This window comes from Panthera uncia, assembly GCF_023721935.1.
Source record: "Panthera uncia isolate 11264 chromosome A3 unlocalized genomic scaffold, Puncia_PCG_1.0 HiC_scaffold_11, whole genome shotgun sequence".
NCBI classification, from domain to species: domain Eukaryota; kingdom Metazoa; phylum Chordata; class Mammalia; order Carnivora; family Felidae; genus Panthera; species Panthera uncia.
Window position 1 is genome coordinate 24,669,937 of NW_026057578.1, and position 24,936 is coordinate 24,694,872.

Consider the following 24,936-nt stretch of genomic DNA (forward strand, 5'->3'; position numbering starts at 1 on the left):
AAAGAAAGAAAGAAAGAAAGAAAGAAAGAAAGAAAGAAAGAAAGAAACCTGAGCAGCAAAACCTTTACCAGAAAAGTGTACTTTCATACCCACAACGTGTCACACTTTTTTATATACTATCTTAGCTCATCTTCACCAAAGGTTATGTGAGATGAATATTATTTCTACTTTATACAAAAGGAAAGGTGATGATACTTAAGTCCCTTGAATGGCAGGGACCATGTCTGGTTTCTCTATATTTCCAGCACTGAGCATGGGGCCTAGGACACAGTTTAAGAGCCTACCACATGCTTAAGAATGAATATGTGGGGTGCCTGGGTAGCTCAGTTGGTTGAGTGTCCAACTCTTGATTTCAGCTCAAGTCATGATCCCAGGGTCATGAGATTGAGTCCTGCATTGGGCTCTGAATCAAGTGTGGAACTGCTTAAGATTCTCTCTTTCCCTCTGTCTCCACCCCACCATAAATTAAATAAAATAATTTAATATAAAAAGAATGAATACATGACTAAAGGAAAGGAAAAGAAATTTGGCAAAAATATGCAATCCAAATTTTGCTCCAGGCCCCTAACTAAAACTACTTCCTAGAACACATCTGTGCACTGCAAATAATCTACTTGAGCTTCAGAGATTTGTTTTATTTATTTTTAATTTTTAATTTTAATTTAATTTTATTTGAGAGAGGGGGCGGGGAGAGGGAAAGAGAGAAACCCAAGCACGTTCCACACCCAGCATGGAGTCCAATGCTGGGCTCGATCTCACAACCCTGAGATCACAACCTGAGCTGAAATCAAGAGTCAGACGTTTAACTGACTGAGCCACCCAGGCACCCCTTCAGAGATTTGTTTTAAAGGACAATTTATCATCTTTCCAATGTGTATGCCACAAGGACCTGGCCGGGCTGGGCAACAGGGCCGGGCGTGGTCCTATCTCACTTCTTTTCCCCCCACTCAGCACCACACCTTGTCCAGGTGGGTGTTTAATGAGCCGAGTGATGACAAAGGTAATGATGATGCCTTCAGCCATCATGGGAGTAAACAGAACACAAGATGCCCACAGCCACCAGAAGAACTGGTCTCTGAATCAAGTTACATCCTCTCTTGAGCCTCATTTTCTTCTCTGTACAATGGGAATAACAGAACATAGTCAACAGATGGTTTCCATTAATTTAATAGATACTTACTGAACATTAACCATATGTCAGACCCTATGCTAGGGGACACAGTGATGAACATAAGCATCCAACCTACCTCAAGGAGTTCATAATCTCACAATGGATGCTGTGAGACTCAGGAAAAAAGAAGTTTTACAAACTTCAAAGGACTACACAATTATGAAGTATTGCTCCTCCTCTGTGTTTCTCACCTTGATTAATGGCATCACCATCCACCCAGTTGTCCAAGCTGTAAACCTGGGAATCGTCCTCAACTCCTCCCTGCTTCATCCTGCCCCCAAGTCCCATAAGTCACCAAGCCTCTTTTGATTCTCCTTCAGAAAAGTCTGACATGCATTACTTCTCATCTAGTTTTCCACGCTTCTACTCTAGGCCCTTTGTTCCCACCTGAATAATTACAAGTCTCCTTATAATAATGATAATGGCAAGCATTTATTGATCACTTACCATATGGCAGGCATATGCTAAGAGCCTTGCACACATAACAAAATTTAACCCAATAAGGTAGATATTAGTACTCCTATTCACAGAGGAGAAATCTAAGGTTCAGAGTAACCAGCCCAAGGCACCAGCTAGTAAATGATAAATCTACGGCTCAAATCATGTCTATGAGATTTTCTATCCTTATGTCTTAATGGATTCCTGCCTCCAGCCCCTTCCTGGTTGGTCTACACTCCTTACTTACTTATACGCTGCTGCTGGTATACTCTTTGGAAACCTAAGCTGATCTGTCTCTTCTGCATTAAGACAGCCAGTGGCTCCTCAGCATTTCCAGGTTGAGGTCTGAGGCTACAGGCCAGTCTGCAGTTACTTATCTGCTGTCTCACCCCATATCACTCTCACTGCTCCCAAACTCCCTGCTGACCCATCTCACACTTCCCTCATCTCTGAAGCCCCCCTTGCCCTTTCCCTTCCAGACAGGAACCTCCTCCTATGCAGCCTCAGACCCATGTTCACACGTTTCAGCACCGACTGGTATGTTTCTCTCCCTTCTCTACCCCTTCCTCTCTTCCTCCTCCTACTCCTTTTCCTCCTCCACTCTCTCACTCTCTCTTTTACACACACACACACACACACACACACACACACACACACACACACAAACTACAACAAAAACACACCCACTACCAATCCTGAATTCCTGGAAGGCTCGCACAGTGTATTTCCATCTGATTGTGCAGATCCCACCACAGTAGCAAGCCAATTAAGTGACTAACTGGACGGTATGTGGTGGTGTTAATACCTCACAGCACTATCCCAATAGGCAGATAAGACCTTGATGCTAAAAGACCTCTGGTCTAAAAGACCAGAAGATGCTAAAAAAGAAGGGCAGCTTATAGTAGCTCCTGTCCTCTCAGCCAAACTCAAAGAGACAGACTGGGGGCACCTAGGTGGCTCAGTCAGTTAAGTGTCTGACTCTTGATTTTGGCTCAGGTCATGATCTCGAGGTTTGTGGGTTCAAGCCCCGCATCAGGCTCTGCACTGATCATAAGAAGCTTGCTTGGGATTCTCTCTCTCTCTCTCTCTCTCTGTCCCTCCCTTCCTCAAAATAAATAAACTTAAAAAAAAAAGAAAAGGAAGAAGACAGACTGTTTTCAGCAAAATTATTACAACGAACTGAGACTGGTCCTCCACAGTCTGCTGGTACCCTCTCTAACCCTCTTGAAAGAAAATTCAATCACCTCTAAAACTGCAAAAACTAAACTAGCTCCAGACCAAAAGACCTCAGAAGAATCTCCCTCTCAGATGGGAGATGAGGTAAAGTGATACCCTCTCCTCCACCACCCTGCAACAGGCAAAGCTTTCCAAAATGCAGACTGCTAAAAACACAGACTCTAATAAACAATAGAGGATCCTGACTGAGGGAGAGTCATCAGAGAAAAAAAGCTAGAGGCAGCAAAATCTAACCCCGTTCTCTATCTCCAGGGCTACCTACAGCTGGCATCCAGGCCACAAATGGACGACAGCAACTATCTCAGGCCTCCTTGCTCCCACTCTCACCCCTGACCTGTCTACTTTCCAAAGAGCAGCTAGATGGTGTTTTTAAAACTCTATCAATGCTAAGGACACACTCCTGGACAATACCCTGCAACATCTTGCCATCCACTTGAAATAAAATCCAAACTCTACCAGGAAGTCCAAGGTCCACTCAATCCCCATCTTCCTAGTTCATACCACTCTCCCCTTCAATTGCTACATTCCAGACCCAGAGGTCTTCTGTTTCTTAAAACAGGCCAACCTCCAGGCCTTTTCTTTTGCTGTTTTCCCTGAGTGGAAAGCTCCTCCTCTAGCTTTTTACAGAGCTGGTTTCTTAAGGCTCAGTTCAAACTTGACTTTTTAAAAGAGGTCTTCCCCTGGCACCTCTTTTCCCATTCCATTGCACCCTATCAGATCATCTTTTTTTTAAGCACCCACCACCACTAGACAATATTTTTTTCACTTATTTTCCTATTTCTGTCTTCTCATTAGGGTGGAAGCTGTGCTTTGTTCATCCTGTGAATATGCAGCAAAGAAAGCACTCAAAAAAATTTTTCCAGAGTATTTGTTGACTATCAGCAGAGAAGCACCCTCAGGATAAGCTATTCTGTTCTTCTGTTAGAACGAAGAAAACTACTATTTAGCCCCTACTATGTGCTGTAAAGTCACTGTAAAGAAATGATCTTCTTTCAGAGAGGTAAAGTAACTAGCTCAAGGTCACGCAGCTGGTAACTAGCAGACTTCTAAATTAAATACTTGTTTGTGCAGTTCCTCAATCCCTCTCACCTTTGCTTCCCTCTGGGGGCGGGAGGAGGCGTTGTCACCCTATAGTTCAATCTCATATTGCCATAACAACAAAATGATCAAATATCTCTAAACTGCTTTACAGTTACTAAAGCATTGTCACGTTCACCTTAAGAAGAATACAAAGCACTTGCCCAGAAAGCCATACAACAACAGAAGTATATTAAAAGCATGCCTCGAGTTCACTATCCCCACCCTGACCCCCAGTAGAGGGGACTGGGAAGGAGTCACCGCCAATGGAGGAATGGAGTCCCTATTTCTGGTTCAGAGGGATGGGGAAGGGATGGGGAAAGGATGGGGGAAGCCATGGGGAAGCCGTGAGTCACCCGTGAAGGCTTCTGCTGCTACCAGAAACTCTGATAAGCCCTGGCTATGAGACAGCAAGCAGTGAATCACAGATCTGGAAGGCACTTGCTGATGGACGGGGAAAATGAGGCCTCAAGAAGGAAAGCAACTTACTCAAGTTCACTCAGCAAGTGAACAGAGACGGTACCAGGGGTCTCCCCTCTCCCACTCCCCTTTTCTTTCCATCAAGGAGGTCTCTCAAGGCGAATTGTGAGTGGGAAATGGGGGAAGGGCTGGGGCAGCTCCTAGACCCCCCACAGAGGGTCAGGAGAAGGCAGGGCGAGGACAAGGAAGGGCACATGAGTTAGGATGGGGGGCAGAAATGAGCCAATAAGGAAGAGACAGCAGTGTCTCGAAGGTGGGTGAGGGCAGGCCTGAGAGAGGAGGAGAAGGCGGAAGAGAACAGAATATAGGGCGGGCGGAGGGAAGTGCTGAGAAACCAGGATCCGAAGGGGCCTGGCGGGGTAGGGAGAGCCTGAGGGGAAAGGCAGGAATGAGAGTCTGATGGTGGAGGCGTCCAAGGCCCCAAGGGACACTCAAGGGAGCCAGAGGGGAGGGGTCCGGAAAGGCCCAGAAGGGAGTCTGACCGGGGAGAGTTCCAGGGTCCGGGCAGACCCCGGAGCGTGTCTGACGACGGTGGAGTCCGGGCCCGGAGAGCCTGAGAGAGTCCGAAGGGACTGGGCCGACTCACCGCGCTTGTTTTTGGTGCCGTGCTTCTTGGCGGCGGTCAGCTCCTGCTCGATCTTCGTCTCCAGGAATTCCTGCTTCTTACTTAGCATCTCCTCCGTGTCCCGTAGCCGCTGGATGGCATCCTGAGGGGTCGGGCCGCCCTTGCCGGCCTTACCCCCTCCGGCCCCGAACAGCTTGCCGAACACCGACATGGTTGCTGCTCGCCGCGCCGGCCTGCGCCGCCCGCTCCGGCTCGGCTCGGCTCGGCTCCAGCGCCCGCTCCTGGCCCCGCCGCTCCCTGCCGCCACAGGCCTCTCCGCCGCCTCCGCCCCGCAGTTGGGCTCGGCCGCGCCACCTCCCACAGGCCCCCACGCCCGGGGCCGGCCAGCGTCAGAGCAATACGTCGCTGACTACAACTCCCAGAGGGCAACGCGCCGGCCGTGCCTCAAACCTAATGGAAGGAGGCGCACTGCATGCCGGGAGACTATAGTCTTCCGGCTTGAGGCGCTCCGCGGCGCGTCTTTTTGGTCCAGCTAGAGTCAAAGGGCGAGGTGGCATGCTGGGAAATGTAGTCTCCTTGGAGCCCGTTCTGTAGAGGTAGAAGGACTAGAAGAGAAATAATATTTTTCAAAACGTTAATTAGCATTATGTACATTCTGTGATCCAGGAATTGTGCAAAGTGCTTTACACACATTATCACATTTAATTCTCACAAGCTTAATGATAGATAATACTGTTCCTATTTTGTAGGTGAGTAACCAAGACTCAGAGAAACTGAGTGGCTGACTAGCTTAATTGACTAGTCCTGTCTTTGTATACTTTGTTCCCTCTACCTAGAATGCCTTTCTACTCTTTATTCGCCTAGCAGGTTCTTGGAAACCTAGTAGAAACTAACAACCTTGGCACTGGAGTTAGACTGCAAAGGTTCAAAACGCACCTTGCAACTTAGGCAAGTTACTTCCCCTACTCTGTGTGCCATCCTGTCTGAAACTGTAAACTAGAAATGATAATAACAAGACCACCTCCAAGTTTATATGAGATAGGTAATGTAAAGTGTTTATTTAGCATGGCCTAGCTAGGTGCTCAAAAATTTATTCCTGGGGCGCCTGGGTGGCTCAGTCGGTTAAGCGTCCGACTTCAGCTCAGGTCATGATCTCATAGTCCGTGAGTTCCAGCCCCGCGTCGGGCTCTGTGCTGACAGCTCAGAGCCTAGAGCCTGCTTCGGATTCTGTGTCTCCCCCTCTCTCTGGCCCTCCCCCGTTCATGCTCTGCCTCTCTCTGTCTCAAAAATAAACATTAAAAAAAAAAATTTTTTTTAAATAAAAAAATAAAAAAAAAAATTTATTCCTTATTCTTGGTCATCATTATACACACTAATAATTAAACCAGGAAGAGACCCAGAACTTTCAAAAGTAGTAGAAGTATTGAAGAGTTTTTTGTCCGTGCATTATACAGATCACTGTGGTTATGGGGCCACATTTCATTGTTTTCCCTTGTCCTTTGCTGTCAAGAATCACTTCTCCCTTGGGGCACCTGGGTGGCTCAGTCAGTTAAGTGTCCAACTCCGTTTTGGCTCAGGTCATGGTCTCCCAGTTTGTGAGCCCCATGTCGGGTTCTGCGCTGGCAACTAGGAGCCTGCTTGAGATTCTCTCTCTCCCTCTCTCTGACCCTCCCCTGCTCATGGTCTCTCTCTCTCTCTCTCTCTCTCTCTCTCCCTCAAAAAAAAAAAAAAATCACTCTCCATCCATTAGCAGTGAGGCAGCATCTAGTAGCCAATACCTACCCTAAGCCAGCATTCTAATTTGCTGCTTCCAATCTTTTATTTGGAAGTCTTGTTACTTGTCACTTAGCCTTGTATGAAATCAAAGGGTAAACCAGTTCTGAGTGAGGGTCTGAAGTGCTCTCCAATAAAGAAAAACATAGCTTCTCAAAGTGCTTTTTTATCCCTTTCTGGATCTTCCAAATATGTGAAGTTGTTTTGAAGAGAGTTTCAAATAAATGAAAGTTTAAGTAAAATTGTCTCTATTATTTCACATACAAGTCTTGTCTCCTTCCCAGACTATGATCTACATGTAGATAAAAACCTACCTCACATTAAAAAGAAATTTTTTTTTTAATACCTCAGATGTTGTTGTTCTTATTGTAATCAGCCACAGTCCCAGCCTACATACACAGGGAACCATTTCCAGAGGATGGGAAAGTTTATTTCACCCAACTTTCCAGGTTGGAAGGAATTTTTCAAATGTGAGAGACATGCCAGAACTGTCAAGAATCACAGCTGCATAAATTATGAAACATAAGTCACACTTGTGCTTGTTTTGTAATTGAGATATTGCAAGGTTTTATCAAAATACAAAAATATCAATAAGGAGGCTTCATTAGCGCCTCCTCGTGGCTACAGCAACCCCTCCATACTTAAGCAATTTATTTCCTCCCCTCTTATCTAAGTCATGCTGCAATCAGGCATACAGGTAGCAAAAGACTTGCTGGCTTTGAGCCATGACAATGAATATATGAGCAGGAGACACTATAGGCCTTACCACCAGCAATGTCTTATATTGCTGTGGGATTAAACTGAGGGTGATAGCAGAAGCCCTCATGTCATAACTGGAGCCTAGAAAAACATCTTAGGGATATGATAACAGAACATTTCGATTTTATCTTGAGTACCAACCCCAATCAATTGGTGTAGGGTGCTCAGATTGCTGGAATGAGAAGAATTCTGAGGCTGCATCAGGACTCCCTGAAAAATGTGCTGAGATCTATTTGTGATGTCTACCTGGAGTGTGGGATAGGAAGTGGTGATATTTGGGCAAGGTAGCTGCGATCCTGGCTGAGAATCCAACTGCCTTGGTAGAAATTCATAGGGTGGGCTGACTCAACACAGGAGAGCCCGGGGTTTTCCTGGAATTCATTTTTTCTGGTCTCTTGGGCAAATGCACAGCCTTTTCAAGCCATGACTGACTGGTGCTAAAAATTATGTGAAAGGGGTGTCTGGGTGGCTCAGTCGTTTAAGCGTCTGTTGATATTGGCTCAGGTTGTAATCTCATCGATGGTGAGTTCAAGACCCACGTCGGGTTCTGTGTTGACAGCACAGAGCCTACTTGGGATATTCTCTCTCTCTCTCTCTCTCTCTCTCTCTCTCTCTCTCTCTCTCACCTTCTCTCTGCCCTTCCCTCTCTCTTTCTCTCTCTAAATAAATAAATAAGTTTTAAAAATTATGTGAAAAGAGTGACCTATCATTACATGCAACAACCTGGATGATTTGCAGATATTAGGCTGAGTGACAGAAATCAGACTCAAGTCTGTATGATTAAATTTATACAGAGTTCAAAACCAGGCAAAACTAATCTATGGTGATAGGTGTTAGAATAGTGGTTATCGGGGCGCCTGGGTGGCGCAGTCGGTTAAGCGTCCGACTTCAGCCAGGTCACGATCTCGCGGTCCGTGAGTTCGAGCCCCGCGTCAGGCTCTGGGCTGATGGCTCGGAGCCTGGAGCCTGTTTCCGATTCTGTGTCTCCCTCTCTCTCTGCCCCTCCCCCGTTCATGCTCTGTCTCTCTCTGTCCCAAAAAAAATAAATAAAAAACGTTGAAAAAAAAAAATTTAGAATAGTGGTTACCTTCAGGTGTGGTACAGACCAGGCAGAATGATATTTGTGGGGTGCTGGACAGGTTCTATATCAAGATCCAGTGGTATTCACCTGCCTGTATACAAATTAACCTGTCTTCATAATGAAGATAACTGCCCTTCACACATCTTATGTACTTTACTAAATATATTGCCATTTTTAAAACTTGTCTGGTAAGAGCAGCAATAGAAGCATACAGTTTTTATTAATTTGCAAAGTGCTCTCACTTACAAAATCTCATCTGCATCCACCAAAGCCCCAAGAAATAAGCATTACTATACCATCTACTGCTTACTGTTTATTTATTTTTTTAATGTTTATTACTTTTTTTTTTTTGAGACAAAGAGAGACAGAGCATGAACGGGGGAGGGTCAGAGAGAGGGAGACACAGAATCTGAAGCAGGCTCCAGTCTCCAAGCTGTTAGCACAGAGCCTGATGCAGGGCTCGAACTCATGGACTGTGAGATCATGACCTGAGCCAAAGTCAGATGCTTAACCGACTGAGACACCCAGGCGCCCCTGTTTATTATTTATTTTTGAGACAGACAGACAGAGCATGAGTGGGGGATGGGCAGAGAGAGAGGGAGACACAGAACCCGAAGCAGGCTCTAGGCTCTGAACTCTCAGCACAGAGCCCGATGTGGGGCTTGAACCCACGAACTGTGAGACCATGACCTGAGCTGAAGTTGGACACTTAACCGACTGAGCCCCCTGGGCGCCCCTATCTACAGCTTGCTGTTGAAGAAACCGAGGCCCAGAGAATAGAAATTGCCTAAGGTCACATGGTTAAAGACACTCAGCTATATATTTATTTGTAAACTTCTTTAATTATTTTTTTAAGTAGGCTTCACACCCAGCACAGAGCCCAACATGGGGTATGAACTCAGGACCCTGAGATCAAGACCTGAACTGAGATCAAGAGTTGGATGCTTAACAGACTGAACCACCAAGGCACCCCTGTAATCTTTAAAAATATCAAGTCAAGAAAAGCTGAGTTAATAAAACTTGGTATGATAGGTTTCAAATTGTTGGGGCACCTGGATGGCTCAGTTGGTTAAGTGTCCAACTCTTGATCTTGGCTCAGGTCATGATCTCACAGTGCATGAGTTTGAGCCCTGCATTGGGCTCTCTGCTGTCAGTACAGAGCCTGCTTTAGATCCCCTGTTCCCTTCTCTCCCTGCCCCTCTCTTGCTCGCACACACAATCTCCCTCTCTCTCTCAAAAATAAATAAAAACATTTAAAAAATAAAAAATAAATAAATAAAACAGGTTTCAATTATGAATAACAAAATTTTTTATGAAACTTGGCCTCGTGTGATTATATGAAATCAAATAGAGGATTTGCCGATTTTATTTATTTATTTATTTATTTATTTATTTATTTATTTATTTTGAGAGAGAGACAAAGTGCAAGTGGGGGAGGGACAGAGAGAGAGGGAGACACAGAATCTGAAGCAGGCTCCAGGCTCTGAGCTGTCAGCACAGAGCCGACACGGGGCTCGAACCCACCAACTTCGAGATCATGACCTGAGCTGAAGTCTGCCGCTTAACTAAGCCACCCAGGCACCCCTAGAATTTGCTGATTTTTAACTGTAAAAAACAGAGTACATCCAACACCCTCTCCTGATAAAAAACACTCAACAAAGTAGGAATAGAAAAGAGCTGCTCAATCTGATAAAGAACATCTATGAAATGGGGCGCCAGGGTGGCTCAGTTGGTGGAGCATCTGACTCTTGATTTTGGCTCAGGTCATGATCCCAGGGTCGTGGGATCGAGCCCTGAGTTGGGATTCTCTCTCTTTCCCTCTGCCCCCTCCCCCACTCAACACGTTTTCTCTCTCTCTCTCTCTCAAAAAATAAATAAAAGTGAAAAGACATCCCATGAAATGGGAGAAAATAATGGCAAATCCTATACCTGACAAGGGGTTAACATTCAGAGTATAGATTTTTAATTTTAATTTTAATTTTTACTTATTTATTTTAAACATTTATTTATTTTCTTTTGTTTTAAAATTTTTACGTTTATTTATTTCTGAGACAGAAAGAGAGAGACAGAGCATGAGCAGGGGAGGGGCAGAGAGAGAGGGAGACACAGATTCCGAAGCAGGCTTCAGGCTCTGAGCTGTCAGCACAGAGCCCGACGCGGGGCTCGAACTCACAGACCGCAAGATCATGACCTAAGCCGAAGTCGGACACTTAACCGACTGAGCCACCCAGGTGCCCCAACATTTGTTTATTTTCGAAAGACAGAGATAGAGCACAAGCAGGGGGGTGGGGCAGAGAGAGAGAGAGGGAGACACAGAATCTAGATTTTTTTATTTTTTATTTATTTATTTTTTTTTTAAATTTTTTTTATTTTTAATTTTTTTTTCAACGTTTTTTATTTATTTTTGGGACAGAGAGAGACAGAGCATGAACGGGGGAGGGGCAGAGACAGAGGGAGACACAGAATCGGAAACAGGCTCCAGGCTCCGAGCCATCAGCCCAGAGCCTGACGCGGGGCTCGAACTCACGGACCGCGAGATCGTGACCTGGCTGAAGTCGGACGCTTAACCGACTGCGCCACCCAGGCGCCCCCAGATTTTTTTATTTTTAAAAAAATGTTTATTTATTTTGAGAGGGCGGGGGGGGGGGAGGGACAGAGAGAGAGGGAGAAGAGAATTCCAAGCAGGCTCCACTCTGTCAGTGCAGAGCCCAAAGTGGGGCTCTAACCCATGAACTGCGAGATCGTGACCTGAACCAAAATCAAGAGTTGGCCACTCAACTGACTGAGCCACCCAGGTGCATGCAGAATATACTTATATTTAAAAACCCTCTTACAACTCAAAAAACAAAAAGACAAGGGGTGCCTGGGTGGCTCAGCCGGTTAAGTGTCTGACTCTTGATTTTGGCTCAAGTCATGATTTCATGGTCTGTGAGATCAAGCCCCCTGTCAAGCTCTGCCCTGACAGTGCGGAGCCTGCTTGGGATTCTCTCTCCCTTTCCCTCTCTCTCTCTCTCTGCCCCTCCCCTGCTTTCTCTCTCTCTGTCTCAAAATACACGTTTAAAAGAAGTTTTTTTTAAGACAAACAACCCAATCAAAAGGCACTAAATTGTATATGTTAAAATAGTTAAATTGGTGAATTTTGTTATGTGAATTTTATTTTCAAAAAAAGTGTGCTGAAGTCATGACAGGAAAACGTTTTGCTGCCCACCACAGAAACCCAGATTAGAACTGAGGCTCTGCCATTCAGCCATGTGGCAAGGTGTGCCATCCGACTCGGTTTCCCAACTGTGAGAGACACTATCTTCCTTACCGGGCCATTTTGAGGATTCAATAAGAACATAGATAAAGAGCCTGGCACAGAATATGCACCCAATACACATTTATAAAATAAACAATAATAGTAACAACAGGAATAATAATTAATTACTGACATCTATGGGCCCTCACTTTGAGTCAGATGGCTGACAAAGAATATCTCATTAATTATCTGACTATAGCCCTATGAGGTAGGTACAGATTATAGCCGAGGAAACAGAAGTTTAGAGAATTTGAATGACTTGCCCACAGTCATACTGATGAAGTTTTGTGGTGATGAGAGGCGGGGGCAGGATTCATGGGGTTTGGAGCCGATGGCCAAGAATTCTTGAAGACGTCTTTGGTGCAAAAATGGTGATTTTATTAAAGCACGGGGACAGGACCCATGGGCAGGAAGAGCTGCACTGGGGTTGTGATGGGTAACTCATTATATACCCTCAGGTTGGGAGGGGGTCAGGGAAAGAGGATGTCTCTAAGGAATTTTGGAAGCAAGGTTTCCAGGGGCTAGCTGTTGCTAGGGAAACACCATTTATCACCCTTTAATAAAACCTCAGTCATGAGACCCCTCAAATGCATATGGGGGGCCATAAGCTTGGAGCATGATTGCCAGCATATATCCTGGGGCAGTTGAGATAAAGGAAGTAGACTGACTGGATCCTTGAGGTTGGGACAATGTTAAGCCAAGGTTCTCTTTTGCCCCTAGCAAAGTGTCATGTTGAAGGCAGCTGAGCTCCTAGAGGGAGATCACTCTGCTGGTTTCAAGGACTTGTCAATGGGCTATAGGCAGTAAGGGAATTTAATTTTTCATTTGCCTTAGTTTCCCACATTACCATAGCAAGCACTTAAACCCCTTTCCTTTGTTCTTGGGTAGCCGGGAGTGTCTGAGGAATATCACAAGATCCCACCTGGGGCAGGGGGTGGGAGGTGTTGCTAGCTTGTGCTTTGCCCCTCAACTTGCCTCATGCTCCCTCATCAATACCATTATTAAGTGACGTGGCTGGCATTTGAACTCCCAGCAAACAATCGGAAATCTTTATTGAGTACTTCATGCTAAGCAAGACACTGAGCTGAGCGTTTACATCCATTACCTCATCTAGCTTGCACACCTGCATGAAGTGGGCATTATCATTGTCCCCATTTTATATTATTAAGTACTGGGGAAACAGAAGTTGAACAGCTTGCCCAAAGTCACAAGCTTGTGGGGGCAAAGCTGAGAGTCTTACTGTAACGACAACCTCCTTAACCTCTCTATTCTACACTGCCTTCATCCAAATGAATGAATGGATAGAGAGAGATGCACAAATAAACACAAATAAATGAAGTGTGATGAGCCCGGGAGCAGGTATGAATGACCTCCCTGGGAACAGGGCAAAGTTAGCAGTAGGGGTAGGAGAGACCCAGCAGAACCTGAGAGAGGCAAGTGGGGAGCGGGGGTGGAGACTGCTCTGGAAGGGCCCCTGCCCTTGAGTTAATGGTAGGTTCCAGGGCCTGCCTACTCCATACCTCTTCATCCAAGCATGTGTAGGCCATGCAACAGGCTCTGTGGCCTAGAGGGTCAAGTGCTTCCTTCTGAAAGGCTTTTCAGGCCACCCCATACAATGCTGCAACATGCGCCCCACCCCACACTCACATTCTACTCTCCTCCGCTTTTTCTTTTTTTTCTATAGTACTTATCACCTTCTAATGTATTATATAATTTGCTTTTTTGCTGTTTATCGTCTGCTTCTTCCACAGATCATTATTTGTTTGGCTCATAATGTGTTGTCAATGCCTAGAAGTATGCCTAGCATATAGTAGGCACTTAATAAAAACATTTGTGAAATGAATACATGAGTGGGCTGAGGGAGCAGTGACTTGGGGGGCAGGAGAACTAGATTTGGATTTAGCCTTGCTATGAGACCTTGGACAAGACCCCTTCCCTCTCTGTGCCTCATTTTATTCTCCAGGATTCTACAAAGGGCTCAAGGCCCTGAAGTTGGGCCTCAGCCCCTGGCCTCAGGATTCTGTGCCTGACCACCCATAAGCCATCCTTGGTGAGCAGGGGTTCACCCCCAACCCTGGGGTGGAATCTGCTGGGCTTTCTGCTCCCACCCTACAGGACCTGAGAACCCGTGGGGGGCATTTGCTGGCAGCTTTGGGGGGTTGGGAACACCTGCAGCTGCCACCTCCACTCCAGCCTTCCCAAGGGAGGCAGAACTGGTCCAACTGGTTCTGCTGAGCCACACCAGATACCTGCTGTGTCAACTGAGATTTCCAAACCACTGCCTCGGTCATTTGTCCCAGATGGTCTCTGGCTTCCTCTTTTTAAAAAAAAAAATTTTTTTTTTTAAGTTTATTTATTTTTGAGACAGAGAGAGATAGAGCATGAACAGGGGAGGGGCAGAGAGAGAGGGAGACACAGAATCTGAAACGGGCTCCAGGCTCTGAGCTGTCAGCCCAGAGCCCGATGCGGGGCTCGAACTCACGGACCGTGAGATCATGACCTGAGCCGAAGTTGGACGCTTAACCGACTGAGCCACCCAGGCGCCCCTCGGCTTCCTCTTAAAACAAAGGAAAATGGGGCTTTACAGTGCATTGGGTTAGCCTACATGGCAGATGCTTACTGAGGGAAACTTACCCTTGGCCTCCATGGAATGGGAGGAGGGGTGGTAGAGTGGGTCTTGTTTCCTCAAAGTGCTGTTGTTGGTTTATTCAATAAATATTGATCGAGCAATTCCTGAGCAGTTCTAGGCACCATAGATGTATCAGCGAACAAAACAGAGAAAAGTCCTTGTCCTTGTGGAATTTTTGGTTTTTAATGAGGGGAACAGACAATAAAGAAATGTCTAGGGGCACCTGCCTGGCTCAGTCAGTGGAGCATGCGACTCTTGATCTCAGGGGTGTGAGTTTGAGCCCCCATGTTGAGTTGTAGAGATTACTTAACAATAAAATCTTAAAAAAAAAAAAAAAGAGAAATATCTAATATAGTGTCAAGGATGATGGATAAAAAAGAAGAGCAAGGGACTAAAGTGTGATGGGGGTAGGGTGGGGGCTATTTTAGACAGATTGGCCAGGGAAAGCCTGAGGAAATAACTTTTGGACAAAGATAAATAGAGGGAGGGGGCCAGCCATAGGAAAATCTGGGGTAAGGGCATTCTAGACAGAGGGAACAGCAAGGACAAAGGCCCTGAGGCAGGAACTAATTTACATGATGGAAAAGCAGCAAGAGGGCAAGTATGGCTGGAGTAGAATGAGAGAAGAAAAGAGTGGTAGGAGACACGGGCTGTATCATGTAGAATCTTGAAATCTACCAGGAAAACTTTAGATTTCATTCTGGGAGATATTGGAAGCCACTAGAGTTTTAAACAGGAAACTGGCATAATCTGATTGAGGCTCTAGAAAGATCCCTTGGGCTGCTGTCAAGAGAATGGATCATGGTGTAGAGAGAGAGAAAGCAGGGAGATCAAAGAGAAGGCTGATGCAATCATCCATGCAAAAGAGGCTTGCAGCCTGGACAGGGAAGCGATGGCAGAGACGAAAGGTGGTTGGAGCTTTGGAGGAGTGATTTAAAAAAAAAGCCCCAAATACTGGCCTATCAGAGCTGGTGAGAGCTTTAGCGATCCTAAGACAAGGTAGGAACTTTGGAGTCTGTCAGCCCTGGGTTTGAAGCCCAGCTCCACACATTCTAGCTGAGTCTTCAGGCAGGTTGTTACACCTCTCCGAGTGAGTCTCGGTTTCCCCATATATAAACTGGGCGTTATAAGAGAGCTTGCTTCCAAGGGGTGTCTTGAGGACTCAGTGACATGTAAATAAGACACAGAGCACAAGGTTGGGCACTTAGTGGACAGTAAAGTTAGCTATGACTCAATTCCCCACGTTTATTGAAAGAGAAACTGAGGCCAGCTAGCTTAGAGGCAAATAGAGGACTAGAAGTGGAAGGGAGAAAACAAAGCACTATTTACAGGGTTCTTCAAGTCGTATACCTCAGGTCCAGACAGTAAGATGATTGAGGAGGTCAGGAACATAAAAAATATCATGTGACCCTCTCTGGCCATCTTGTTCTCCTACTCTTGAAAGACATGGGAAATTAGAATTATGTCTCTATTCTAAAACAAATCAACACAAGTATGGCAAGTAGCAACTGACATCCAGCTGCAACGTCAGGGAGACAGTAGAGAAAAACAGGAACTATGGCATCCAGAATGTATGTACCCATTTAAAGGGGCTGCTAGCTCAGCTCCACCTGACTGCTGTCTCCCTGCCTAATTTTTTTTTTTTTAATATTTGTTTATTTTAGGGAGAGTGCAAGCAAGGGAGGGGCAGAGAAAGGGGGACAAAGGATCCGAAGAGGGCTCTGCACTGACAGGCTGACAGCAGTGAGCCTGATGTGGGGCTCGAACTCAAGAAATTGACATCATGACCTGAGCCCAAGTCAGGCGCTCAACCAACTGACCCACCCACGTGTCCCCAGACATCCTAATTTTCAACAGAAGTCAGAATCCAGATTTTTATATGAAATCTCCCAATTTTTAAAAAATATTTTCTTTTCACATTTTTTAAATTTATCTATTTATTTTGAGAGAGCGAGTGCACGTGGGGAGAAGGGCAGAGACAGAGGGGGACAGAGGATCCGAAGTGGGCTCCGTGCTGACAGCAGTGAGCCCGATGCGGGGATCGGACTCACGAACCCTGAGATCATAGCCTGTGCTGAAGTCAGATGCTTAACCCACTGAGCCACCCAGGTGCCCCTTCCCTCTGAATTCTAATAACCTTGTTGGGTAGGTACTATTATTCTCCCCATTTGACATATGAGGCCACTGAGGTTCAGAGAAGTGAAGTGACTTGCCACAGTCACACAGCTGGGAAGGGGCAGAGTCAGGATTCAAACCTAGCTCTGCTTAATGTCAAAATCTGTGGGACCCTGGATGCTCAGGACAGACCCTCTTTACACTTCATTCTCCCAGCATCTTGGAGGTCTATGAGGGACTCTGGGGTCCTGGAGCAGCTCTGTTGTCAACTTAGAGTGACCCTTGACCAAGGGCCTTCCTCTTTCTAGGCCTCAGTCATCCCATCTGCCTACCTAGGAGGGATTTAGTTATTATGGTCCAAGCTTCCTCCCTTGCAGTCCAACTATGCATCTATTAAATATTAGGACTTGGGCGCCCAGGTGGCTCAGTCAGTTAAGCGGCTGACTTCGGCTCAGGTCACGACCTCACGGTCCGTGAGTTCGAGCCCTGCGTCGGGCTCTGTGCTGACCGCTCAGAGCCTGGAGCCTGTTTCAGATTCTGTGTCTCCCTCTCTCTCTGACCCTCCCCGTTCATGCTCTGTCTCTCTCTGTCTCAAAAATAAATAAACGTTAAAAAAAAAAATTTTTTTTTCAAATTAAAAAAAAATAAATATTAGGACTTGATATTTTCCTTGTTCTTTTTTTAATGTTTATTTATTTACTTCAAGAAAGAGAGAGAGCGAGAGAGCAGGGGAGGGGCTGAGAGCAGGGAGAGAGAATCCCAAACAGGCTCCACGCTGATAATGACATGAGGCTCGAACCCACTAATTGTGAGATCATGACCTGAGCGGAAACCAAGAGTTAGATGCATAGCCGACTGAGCCACCCAGGTGCCCCAATATGTCCCTTGGTCTGTGGCCTGGCTCTGCCACTTACTGTTGTGTGATTTGGAGCTGCTTAACCTCCCTGTGCCTTTTGCCTCATCTCGACCATGAAATGGAATTAGAAGTAGCACCCACCTCAAAGTGCTTAGAACATGCCAGGCATATGGCACAGGTACCTAGTCAACATTAGTCTTCACGATTATTGGTAAATGTTCACGCGTGTGTATACTGATAGGCAGAGACAGAAATATACCTTAAACAGTTGTATTAGGATGGAGATGTGATTTTTTAACATTTTATTTAATGTCACGATTGTTAAAAATGGACATTAATGTCTCCCATGACTCCTCCACTTTGTAGAGAATAAAACCCAAATTCTTTAACCAAGAGTATCTCTGATTCGACATCAACTCCTATTTCAATAGAGCAAAGTAGCTAACAGCACATGGAGGCAGGCCATTCCTGCCTGAATCCCAGCTCTGTGACTGACTAGCTGTGTGAACTTGGGCGAGGAGCTCTGTGTCTGTTTCCTCATTTGTAAAATAAGTTACAATTTCCACCCGATGGGGCTGAAGTGCTGTGTATCCATCATGTGGAAGTGTCCATCAGGTGGAAGCTTGAAGCATATTAGCAATTGTCATGATCTACCTACTACCGCTAAATCTCTGGTCACCCTGGACCTTGCATTAGCCCCAGAATTATACCTCGAAGCCTTTGCTCATGGCTCGCTCTCCCTGGCATGCCTTCCTCCCTTTATCCATCCATCAAAACATTCTGTGTCAAGGACCAGCTCAAATGTGACCTCCCCTGGACAGATCTTCAGTCCTCGCCAGTCCTTCTTCTGGCCCTGAAGGCTGGGTGGGCTTACAGTTCTCACTGCCTCAGCTGTGTGCTACTTCCTCACTTGCTGTTCCTCCTGCATCACACCCTTCCTGAGGGGAAGATGGGCTTGCTCTCAGCTCCAGCCCACAGCCCCAGCACAGATGTCTCAGGGACGTACCAGCCTTTGAGGAAACTGAGTCATCAAACTGAGCCTGACAGCCCTGCCACGCCCCACCCTGTCCCTTCTCCAGCCTGTTTCCTCTCCTGTAACTGGCCAGTGTGGCCCAGCAGGGTGGTTGTGGATATAAATGAGGAAACACTGGTCAAGGTCCCCTTTCTCTTCCCTGCCTCCCCGATTCACTCCTCCTCTGGACTAGCTGGGGAGGCGGAGAGAGTGCTGGCGGTGGGGGCAACTACGGATTCTAGAGGCCTGCTTGAGATGGACTTCTGGCTCTGATCAGAGCTTCTGATGCAGTAGCGTTTGGGGCAAGGCCCAGGATCCTGCATTTTCAAAAGTGAGTTAAAACCTCTTCCATGGCCATGCTCTGAAATAACCATTCCGGGAACACCAAACCTCTCCATGGCTAACAGGGTAGCACAACTGTGTGCAAGGGGCCATGGGACCTCTCAGCCCCCACACACTTTGGAGGAGGGAGTGCTGCCACCCAGGGGCAGAAACTCCCAAGGCTCGGGCCTGAGCCATTGGGTACACATTTTGATAAAAACATTTATTGAGCACTCTTCAAGTGCCAAGCATTATGCCAAGTCCTCTGCACGTTTCATCATACTGGACCCCACGACAGCCCTATGGAGTTGAACTGTCATACCCACCCCCCACTGTACAGGTGAGAAATACAGGGCTCAGAGAGGTAAAGTGACTTACCCAAGGTCACACAGCAAGTGAGCAGCAGTGCTTAGATGTGAAGCCAAAACTGGCTGATGGCTGCACTCTAACCATGACACTTGAGTGCCGCCTAAATGCCTACATCAGAGTCACCTGGGGATATCGTAAGGAACTGTGTATGAAAAGGTCCAGCAGATCAGGGCTCTAACAATCTCAGGCCTCCAGAAGAGCAGCTTGACTAAAGGCCACACCAAGACAGCCTGGAGGAGGGGCGGCAGGACCACCCTGTCTTCTCTCTTAGGTGGGCCGACACCAGCCTGGACCAGCCAGACCCTGGGGTTGCTCAGCTCGGCCATCTCTCTTCTCTCCACTGCCCTGACCTGGAAGCTGTAGGCAGCCCTGCCTCAGATTCCAGAATGCTTCAGGGCTCTCCAGCAGAATTGGGGCCATGGCAGGCTGGCCACAGGCCAAGGTTTATACATGACACTCCAAAAGGATTTCAGCCCATGGCTCACTTCCGTTGGAAAGAATCTCTAGCTGGCCCCTGACGTCTGGACCCAAAGGTGAGCATGAGGCCAGGCTCTGGGAGCAAACCCCGTGGGTCCATCACTCTGAGGCCTGGATGTACACAGGCACAGCGAGCATGGCACACGGGCCCTCAGTCCCTGCCTGCAGCTCCGCCAGCGCCAGGTTGGAGCCCAGGCTCTCGGCATGCCCAGGCACTACCAGCTCAGGCTCGCCACCCACCGTGCCACCCACTACGATGGACAGCACTGCATCTGGCTCTGAGAAGGGCGGTTTGCCTGGGGCAGCCTCCGGCACAGGCCCAGCCCCTGTGTCTTTCAGTTCCTCCAGCCCCAGTGGGTCAGGCAAGGGGGTCACCACCTTGCGCCCACCACTGCTGCCGCTGCGGGGGGCCGCCCTCCTCCGGGAGGGCCGCCGGGCTTGCAGGTCCTTGTCCTTTTGGGGGCCAAGGCGGCAGCGGTGATCCTTGAGGTATTTGTGTCGGGAAAAGCCCTTGGCACAGCCAGCACAGCGGAACTTGTAGTTGCCCGTGTGGGCGCGCTGGTGCTCCGCGAGGTGGGCACGGCGGCTGAAGGACTTGCTGCATAGGGCGCACTTGTGGAGCTTCATGCCTGGGGTGGGGGGAGGGGGGCAAAGTCAGAGAGAGGCACTCAGACCCCTTACTTTGCAACCGCACCTCTGCACTTGGAATAAAACCCAGTCTCTCGGCTTGTCCTCTGAGCGCGTGCGTGATCTGGGCCCTGCTCCCTGCCAGTCTCATCTCCCCACTTCTCCCAGCTGAGCGTGTGTGCGATCTGGGCCCCTGCTCTCCTGTCAGTCTCATGTCCCCCCTTCTTCCAGCCACTGACTCGCGGCCAGCCACACATGCCTTCCTCAGGGCACTAAGCTGGCTCCTGCCTCTGGGCCTTTGCACTTGCTGTTTCCCTCTGCCTGGAATAGGATGTTCAGCCCCCAAACCTTAGCTGACTTAGCCAGGTCACCATCATCTCTTTCCTCTCTGGTCTGTCTGTCTCACCCCGGCCCCCTCAGACCGTCCCCACAGGGCAGCTAGAAATGGTTTCATGAAATACACAAAGGATTGTGATATTCTCTGCTCTGAACCTTCCAGTGATTTGCCAAGTTCCCCACAAAGCCCTGTGCAGTCTGACCACTCCCTTCACCTCTCAGCCCCATTCCCTCCTTCCCCCCACTTGTTCTCTGAGCTCCATACTCCCACTCACCTCTCCTGGTCTTAAACACCCCCAGTCCCTTCTCTGCTTCAAGATTTTGTACTTGCTCCCTCCTTCTGGAAGCTATTTCCTGGCTTTTCTCATCCCTTAAGACAGCTCTCATGTCACCTCCTCCAGGAGACTGTCCCTGATACCTGCCTCATATCTTTCTCTGCCCCCTCACTGTTTATTCCTGTCTTTGTAGTCTGCATACTTCTCTGTAAAATACTTATTTTTTTGTTGTTCATTTTCAATCTTTGCCACTGAATGCTAAGCTTCCCCAGGAGGGCAGGGTGGGGATCTGCCCATCTGATTCCCCCATGTCACCTCCAGAGTCTGACATGTGATAAGTTCTCAATAGTCAGTCACTCAATGAATCACTGGTGCCTCCGTATCCACCATGAAGGCAAGTCCAGCCCACGCTCAGCCTGAGCCATGCTCTCCTCAGCCTCCCTCGGATGAAGGCTCAGAGAGGGGCAGAGACTTGCATGAGGCAACACGGCAGGACAGTGGTAGTGCTAAAAATCAAACACAGGCCATCTGTCTGCAAAGTCCTCAACTCTACGCTCTCAGGTTTCAAACTTTCTTCAGCAACTAAATCCTTTCTTTAAACCCATGATTCTTAACCAGGCGCAATTTTACCGTCCAGGAGACTTTTGTCCCCTGGAGACATTTGTGATTGTCCTAACTGTGGGGAAGAAGCCACTGACATCTAGAGGGTAGAGGCTAAGTATATTGCTAAACATCCTATAATACACATGGCAGCCCCCTCACACAGCATCAGCCAGTACAAAATATCAATAGTGCCAAGAAACCATGTTCTAGCCCAAACGGTATGTGGAAAGACAGCCAAGCTGCTCTGGGGATGCAGCAGTACCCAAAGAAGAGCCATGGAGCCCCTGGGAAACCGAGGAGCAGGGTGAAGACCCTTGCTCCACACCCCACCTGCCCCGCTCTGCTGAGGGTACCAAGGAGCCTTCCTGGCCGTGTCTTGGAGCCAGTTGGAACCTGATCTTCCTCCACACCTGATCCACACCTCTATCACACCGGGCACCTCTCTGATTTATGAGCTATCTCCTCTTAGGTCAGCTTCCCCTCAGCCCAGGGGAGTGTATCTGACTCACCTCTGTAGGACCCTGAGGTCCCTAATGCAGGCCTGGTTCATGGCTCCCACGAGCAAAAGTCTGTTGGCTGGAATATACCAGGCAGTGATTAAAAGCCACATGGGAGGGGCGCCTGGGTGGCTCAGTCGGTTAAGCAGCCGACTTCGGCTCAGGTCATGATCTCACGGTCTGTGAGTTCGAGCCCCGCGTCAGGCTCTGTGCTGACAGCTCGGAGCCTGGAGCCTGTTTCAGATTCTGTGTCTCCCTCTCTCTGACCCTCCCCTGTTCATGCTCTGTCTCTCCCTGTCTCAAAGATAAATAAAACGTTAAAAAGAAAAAAAAAAAAGCCACATGGGATGTGCCTGCTGTTTCCAGAGGGCCTGTCCCAGGGACTTTGAGCTGAACCAGACCCTGTTGATATGTCCAGGAGTCACTTACCAGAGTGGGAGAGGATATGAGCCTTCAGTTTGTCCGGCCGATTGAACTCTTTACTGCAGCCCGTGTGTGTCCTAGAACCCAAAACCACTGGTCAGAAGGATCTCACCAAACTCAGGACTCTCTTGCTGGCCTCTGTGCTAGTGCAGGGCATGAGGGACTTCCTGTTTACCCAAAGGGCCAGGCTGGGAAGCAGAGTGGGGAGTAGGTAGGCAGCCAGGCCCACAGCAGGAAAAAGGAGAGAGGGCCTTCAGAAACTCAGCCCTGACGTTTTTGTGTCCCACTGCTGGGTAAAGCTGCCCCTCCCACTCATGCCAGTTTCTACTCACGAGAAGGGGCATTTATATTTCTTGAATGGCTCATGGATCAACATGTGTCTCTTCAGTTTATCCTTACGGTTGAACGCAGACTCGCACACTGAGCATTTGTAGGGCTTCTCACCTGTAGAAGACACAGATGGAGGTGGGGGAGGGAGTCCCATGAGATGGAGTCCGAATATGGGGCACACTAGAGGGTAGCAGCTCCTCTAAAGAAGTGGCCTGGGAGAAAACAGCCTTTCCCATTCCTCATGACTTTGTTTTTCCAAGGAGAAGAAGGGAGCTATTTCAGAGAGGGCGGTCAGAAAAGGCTTGGGGCGCCTGGGTGGCTCAGTAAGTTAAATGTCTGATTTTGGCTCAAGTCATGATCTCATGGTTTGTGGGTTTGAGCCCCACGTTGGGCTCTGTGCTGACAGCTCAGAGCCTGGAGCCTGCTTTAGATTTTGTGTCTTCCTCTCTGTCTGCCCCTCCCCTGCTCATGCTCTATCTCTGTCTCTCAAAAATAAATAAATAAACATTGAAGTTTAAAAAAAAAAAAAGAAAAGAAAAGAAAAAGGCCTTTCTGATGAGACAAGAAGGGAGATGTGAGGTAGGAGGGGAGCAAGCCATGATGGAAACCAGAGTCAGGGTCCCAGGCTGAAGGAAAGATGGGAGTGTGTGGTATGTCTGAAGACAGGGGAGGCCAGTATGGCTGGAACAGAGTAGGGGAGAGAGAATGAGGCAGAAGGGGAGGTTAGGGAGACAGCCTGGCCCAACAGGGAGGGCCTGGAAGGCCTGGGTTTTTACTCTGAGCAAGAGGAGAAGCCACCAGAGTGGCTGAGCAGAGGGAGGACCGATCTGACTTAAGAGTTTCACAGTCTCCTTCTAGCTGCATGCAGAAAATACAGTGAAGGGGTGGGGGTGGAGGCAGGGGAAGCAGCCAGTACAGGCAACGTCAGGAAAGCAGAATCGGCAGCCTTTGCCAATGGACTGACTGTGGGGTGTGAGGGGAAGGGTGTCAAGGACGAGTCTAAGGTGGGCCTGAGTGACAGGTGAATGGTTGTGGCATTTACTGAAAGGGGCCCACTGAGGCAGAGAGGGGAATTATACCTTATCTACTGGAATCGTTGTAATGAACTATGAGGTAAGTACTGGATGAGAAAACTGAAGGTCACGGTCTGCACCTAGTGTTTGGGGGAACTAAGACGCCGGCCCAGCAGTGTGATGCAGAGTCCACCCGAGTGGCTCCTCGTCGGCTGCAAAAGAATCTGGTGGGGGGGTGGGGGCAGGAGGGGAGGAAAGCAGCTCTCACCTGACAGCTCTCATCAGGGCTTACAACCTGTCCTGTGGAAAAGGACTGTTACTGGGCTGTCTGGATTACCTGCCATTATTTCCTCTCTGTTCTCCCTCTGGAATGAATAAAGTACTTTTGAAAAATGCCAACCCGGTGATTAAGGAAATTCTGGTCCTTATAATGGAATGCTCTGCAGTCATTAAAAAGATTAGTGTCCATCTGTGTTTTCTGATCTGGAAAGATCTCCTGGCCATACTGCTAAGTAAGGAAAGAAATTTGTAGAACAGCTTAAGACAAAAAATGAAAAGAAATGTAATCCTCATACTCCCAAATGGCCCTCGCCATAGGTGTTTGTATACACACAGAATATGAAGGGAGAAAGTTGAGGGAGGGTACACACCAAACTACCGGTAACAATTACGATTTGAAGGGAGAACTTAACATTTTACTTTATGTACTTCTATACTGCTTCATTTATTTTATTTTGTTTTGTTTGAGAGAGAGAGACCAAGAGACACACAGAGAGAGAGAGCGTGTGCACGCAAGTAGTGGAAGGGCAGGGAGAAAGGGGGATGAAGGATCTGAAGCAGGCTGTGCGCTGACAGCAGAGAGCCCGATTCGGGGCTTAAACTCACGAACTGTAAAATCATGACATGAGCTGATGTCAGATGCTTAACCGATCAAGCCACCCAGGTGCTCTTAATACTGCTTCATTTTTAAAATAAGCATATACTTTTGAACAAAAATTTTTTAATGTTTATCAATTCTGAGAGAGAGAAAGAGAGAGAGAGAGAGAGAGAGAGAGAGAGAGAGAGAGAGAGAGAACACACAGTGGGGAGGGGCAGAGAGAGATGCAGAGAGAATCCCAAGCCGGCTCTACCCCAGCAGGGTAGAGCCCAATATGGGGCTCGATCTCATGAACCTC

General features: G+C 47.7%; 2 protein-coding genes across 2 annotated transcripts in view; both read right to left on the minus strand.

Annotated features, from left to right (window-relative positions):
• Window positions 1–5,178, minus strand: part of CHMP4B (charged multivesicular body protein 4B) — a 53,883-nt gene extending 48,705 nt beyond the window's left edge. The window contains exon 1 of the mRNA XM_049650004.1: window positions 4,989–5,178. Within this exon, the coding sequence (XP_049505961.1) occupies window positions 4,989–5,178 (190 nt within the window). The remainder of the gene's footprint in view (window positions 1–4,988) is intronic.
• Window positions 5,179–17,272: 12,094 nt separating this feature from the next.
• ZNF341 (zinc finger protein 341) overlaps window positions 17,273–24,936 on the minus strand; it is a 47,133-nt gene continuing 39,469 nt past the window's right edge. Inside the window, 3 exon segments of the mRNA XM_049649980.1 lie at window positions 17,273–20,286; window positions 22,425–22,495; window positions 22,751–22,862. Coding sequence (XP_049505937.1) covers window positions 19,757–20,286; window positions 22,425–22,495; window positions 22,751–22,862 — 713 coding nt within the window. The 3' untranslated portion in view covers window positions 17,273–19,756.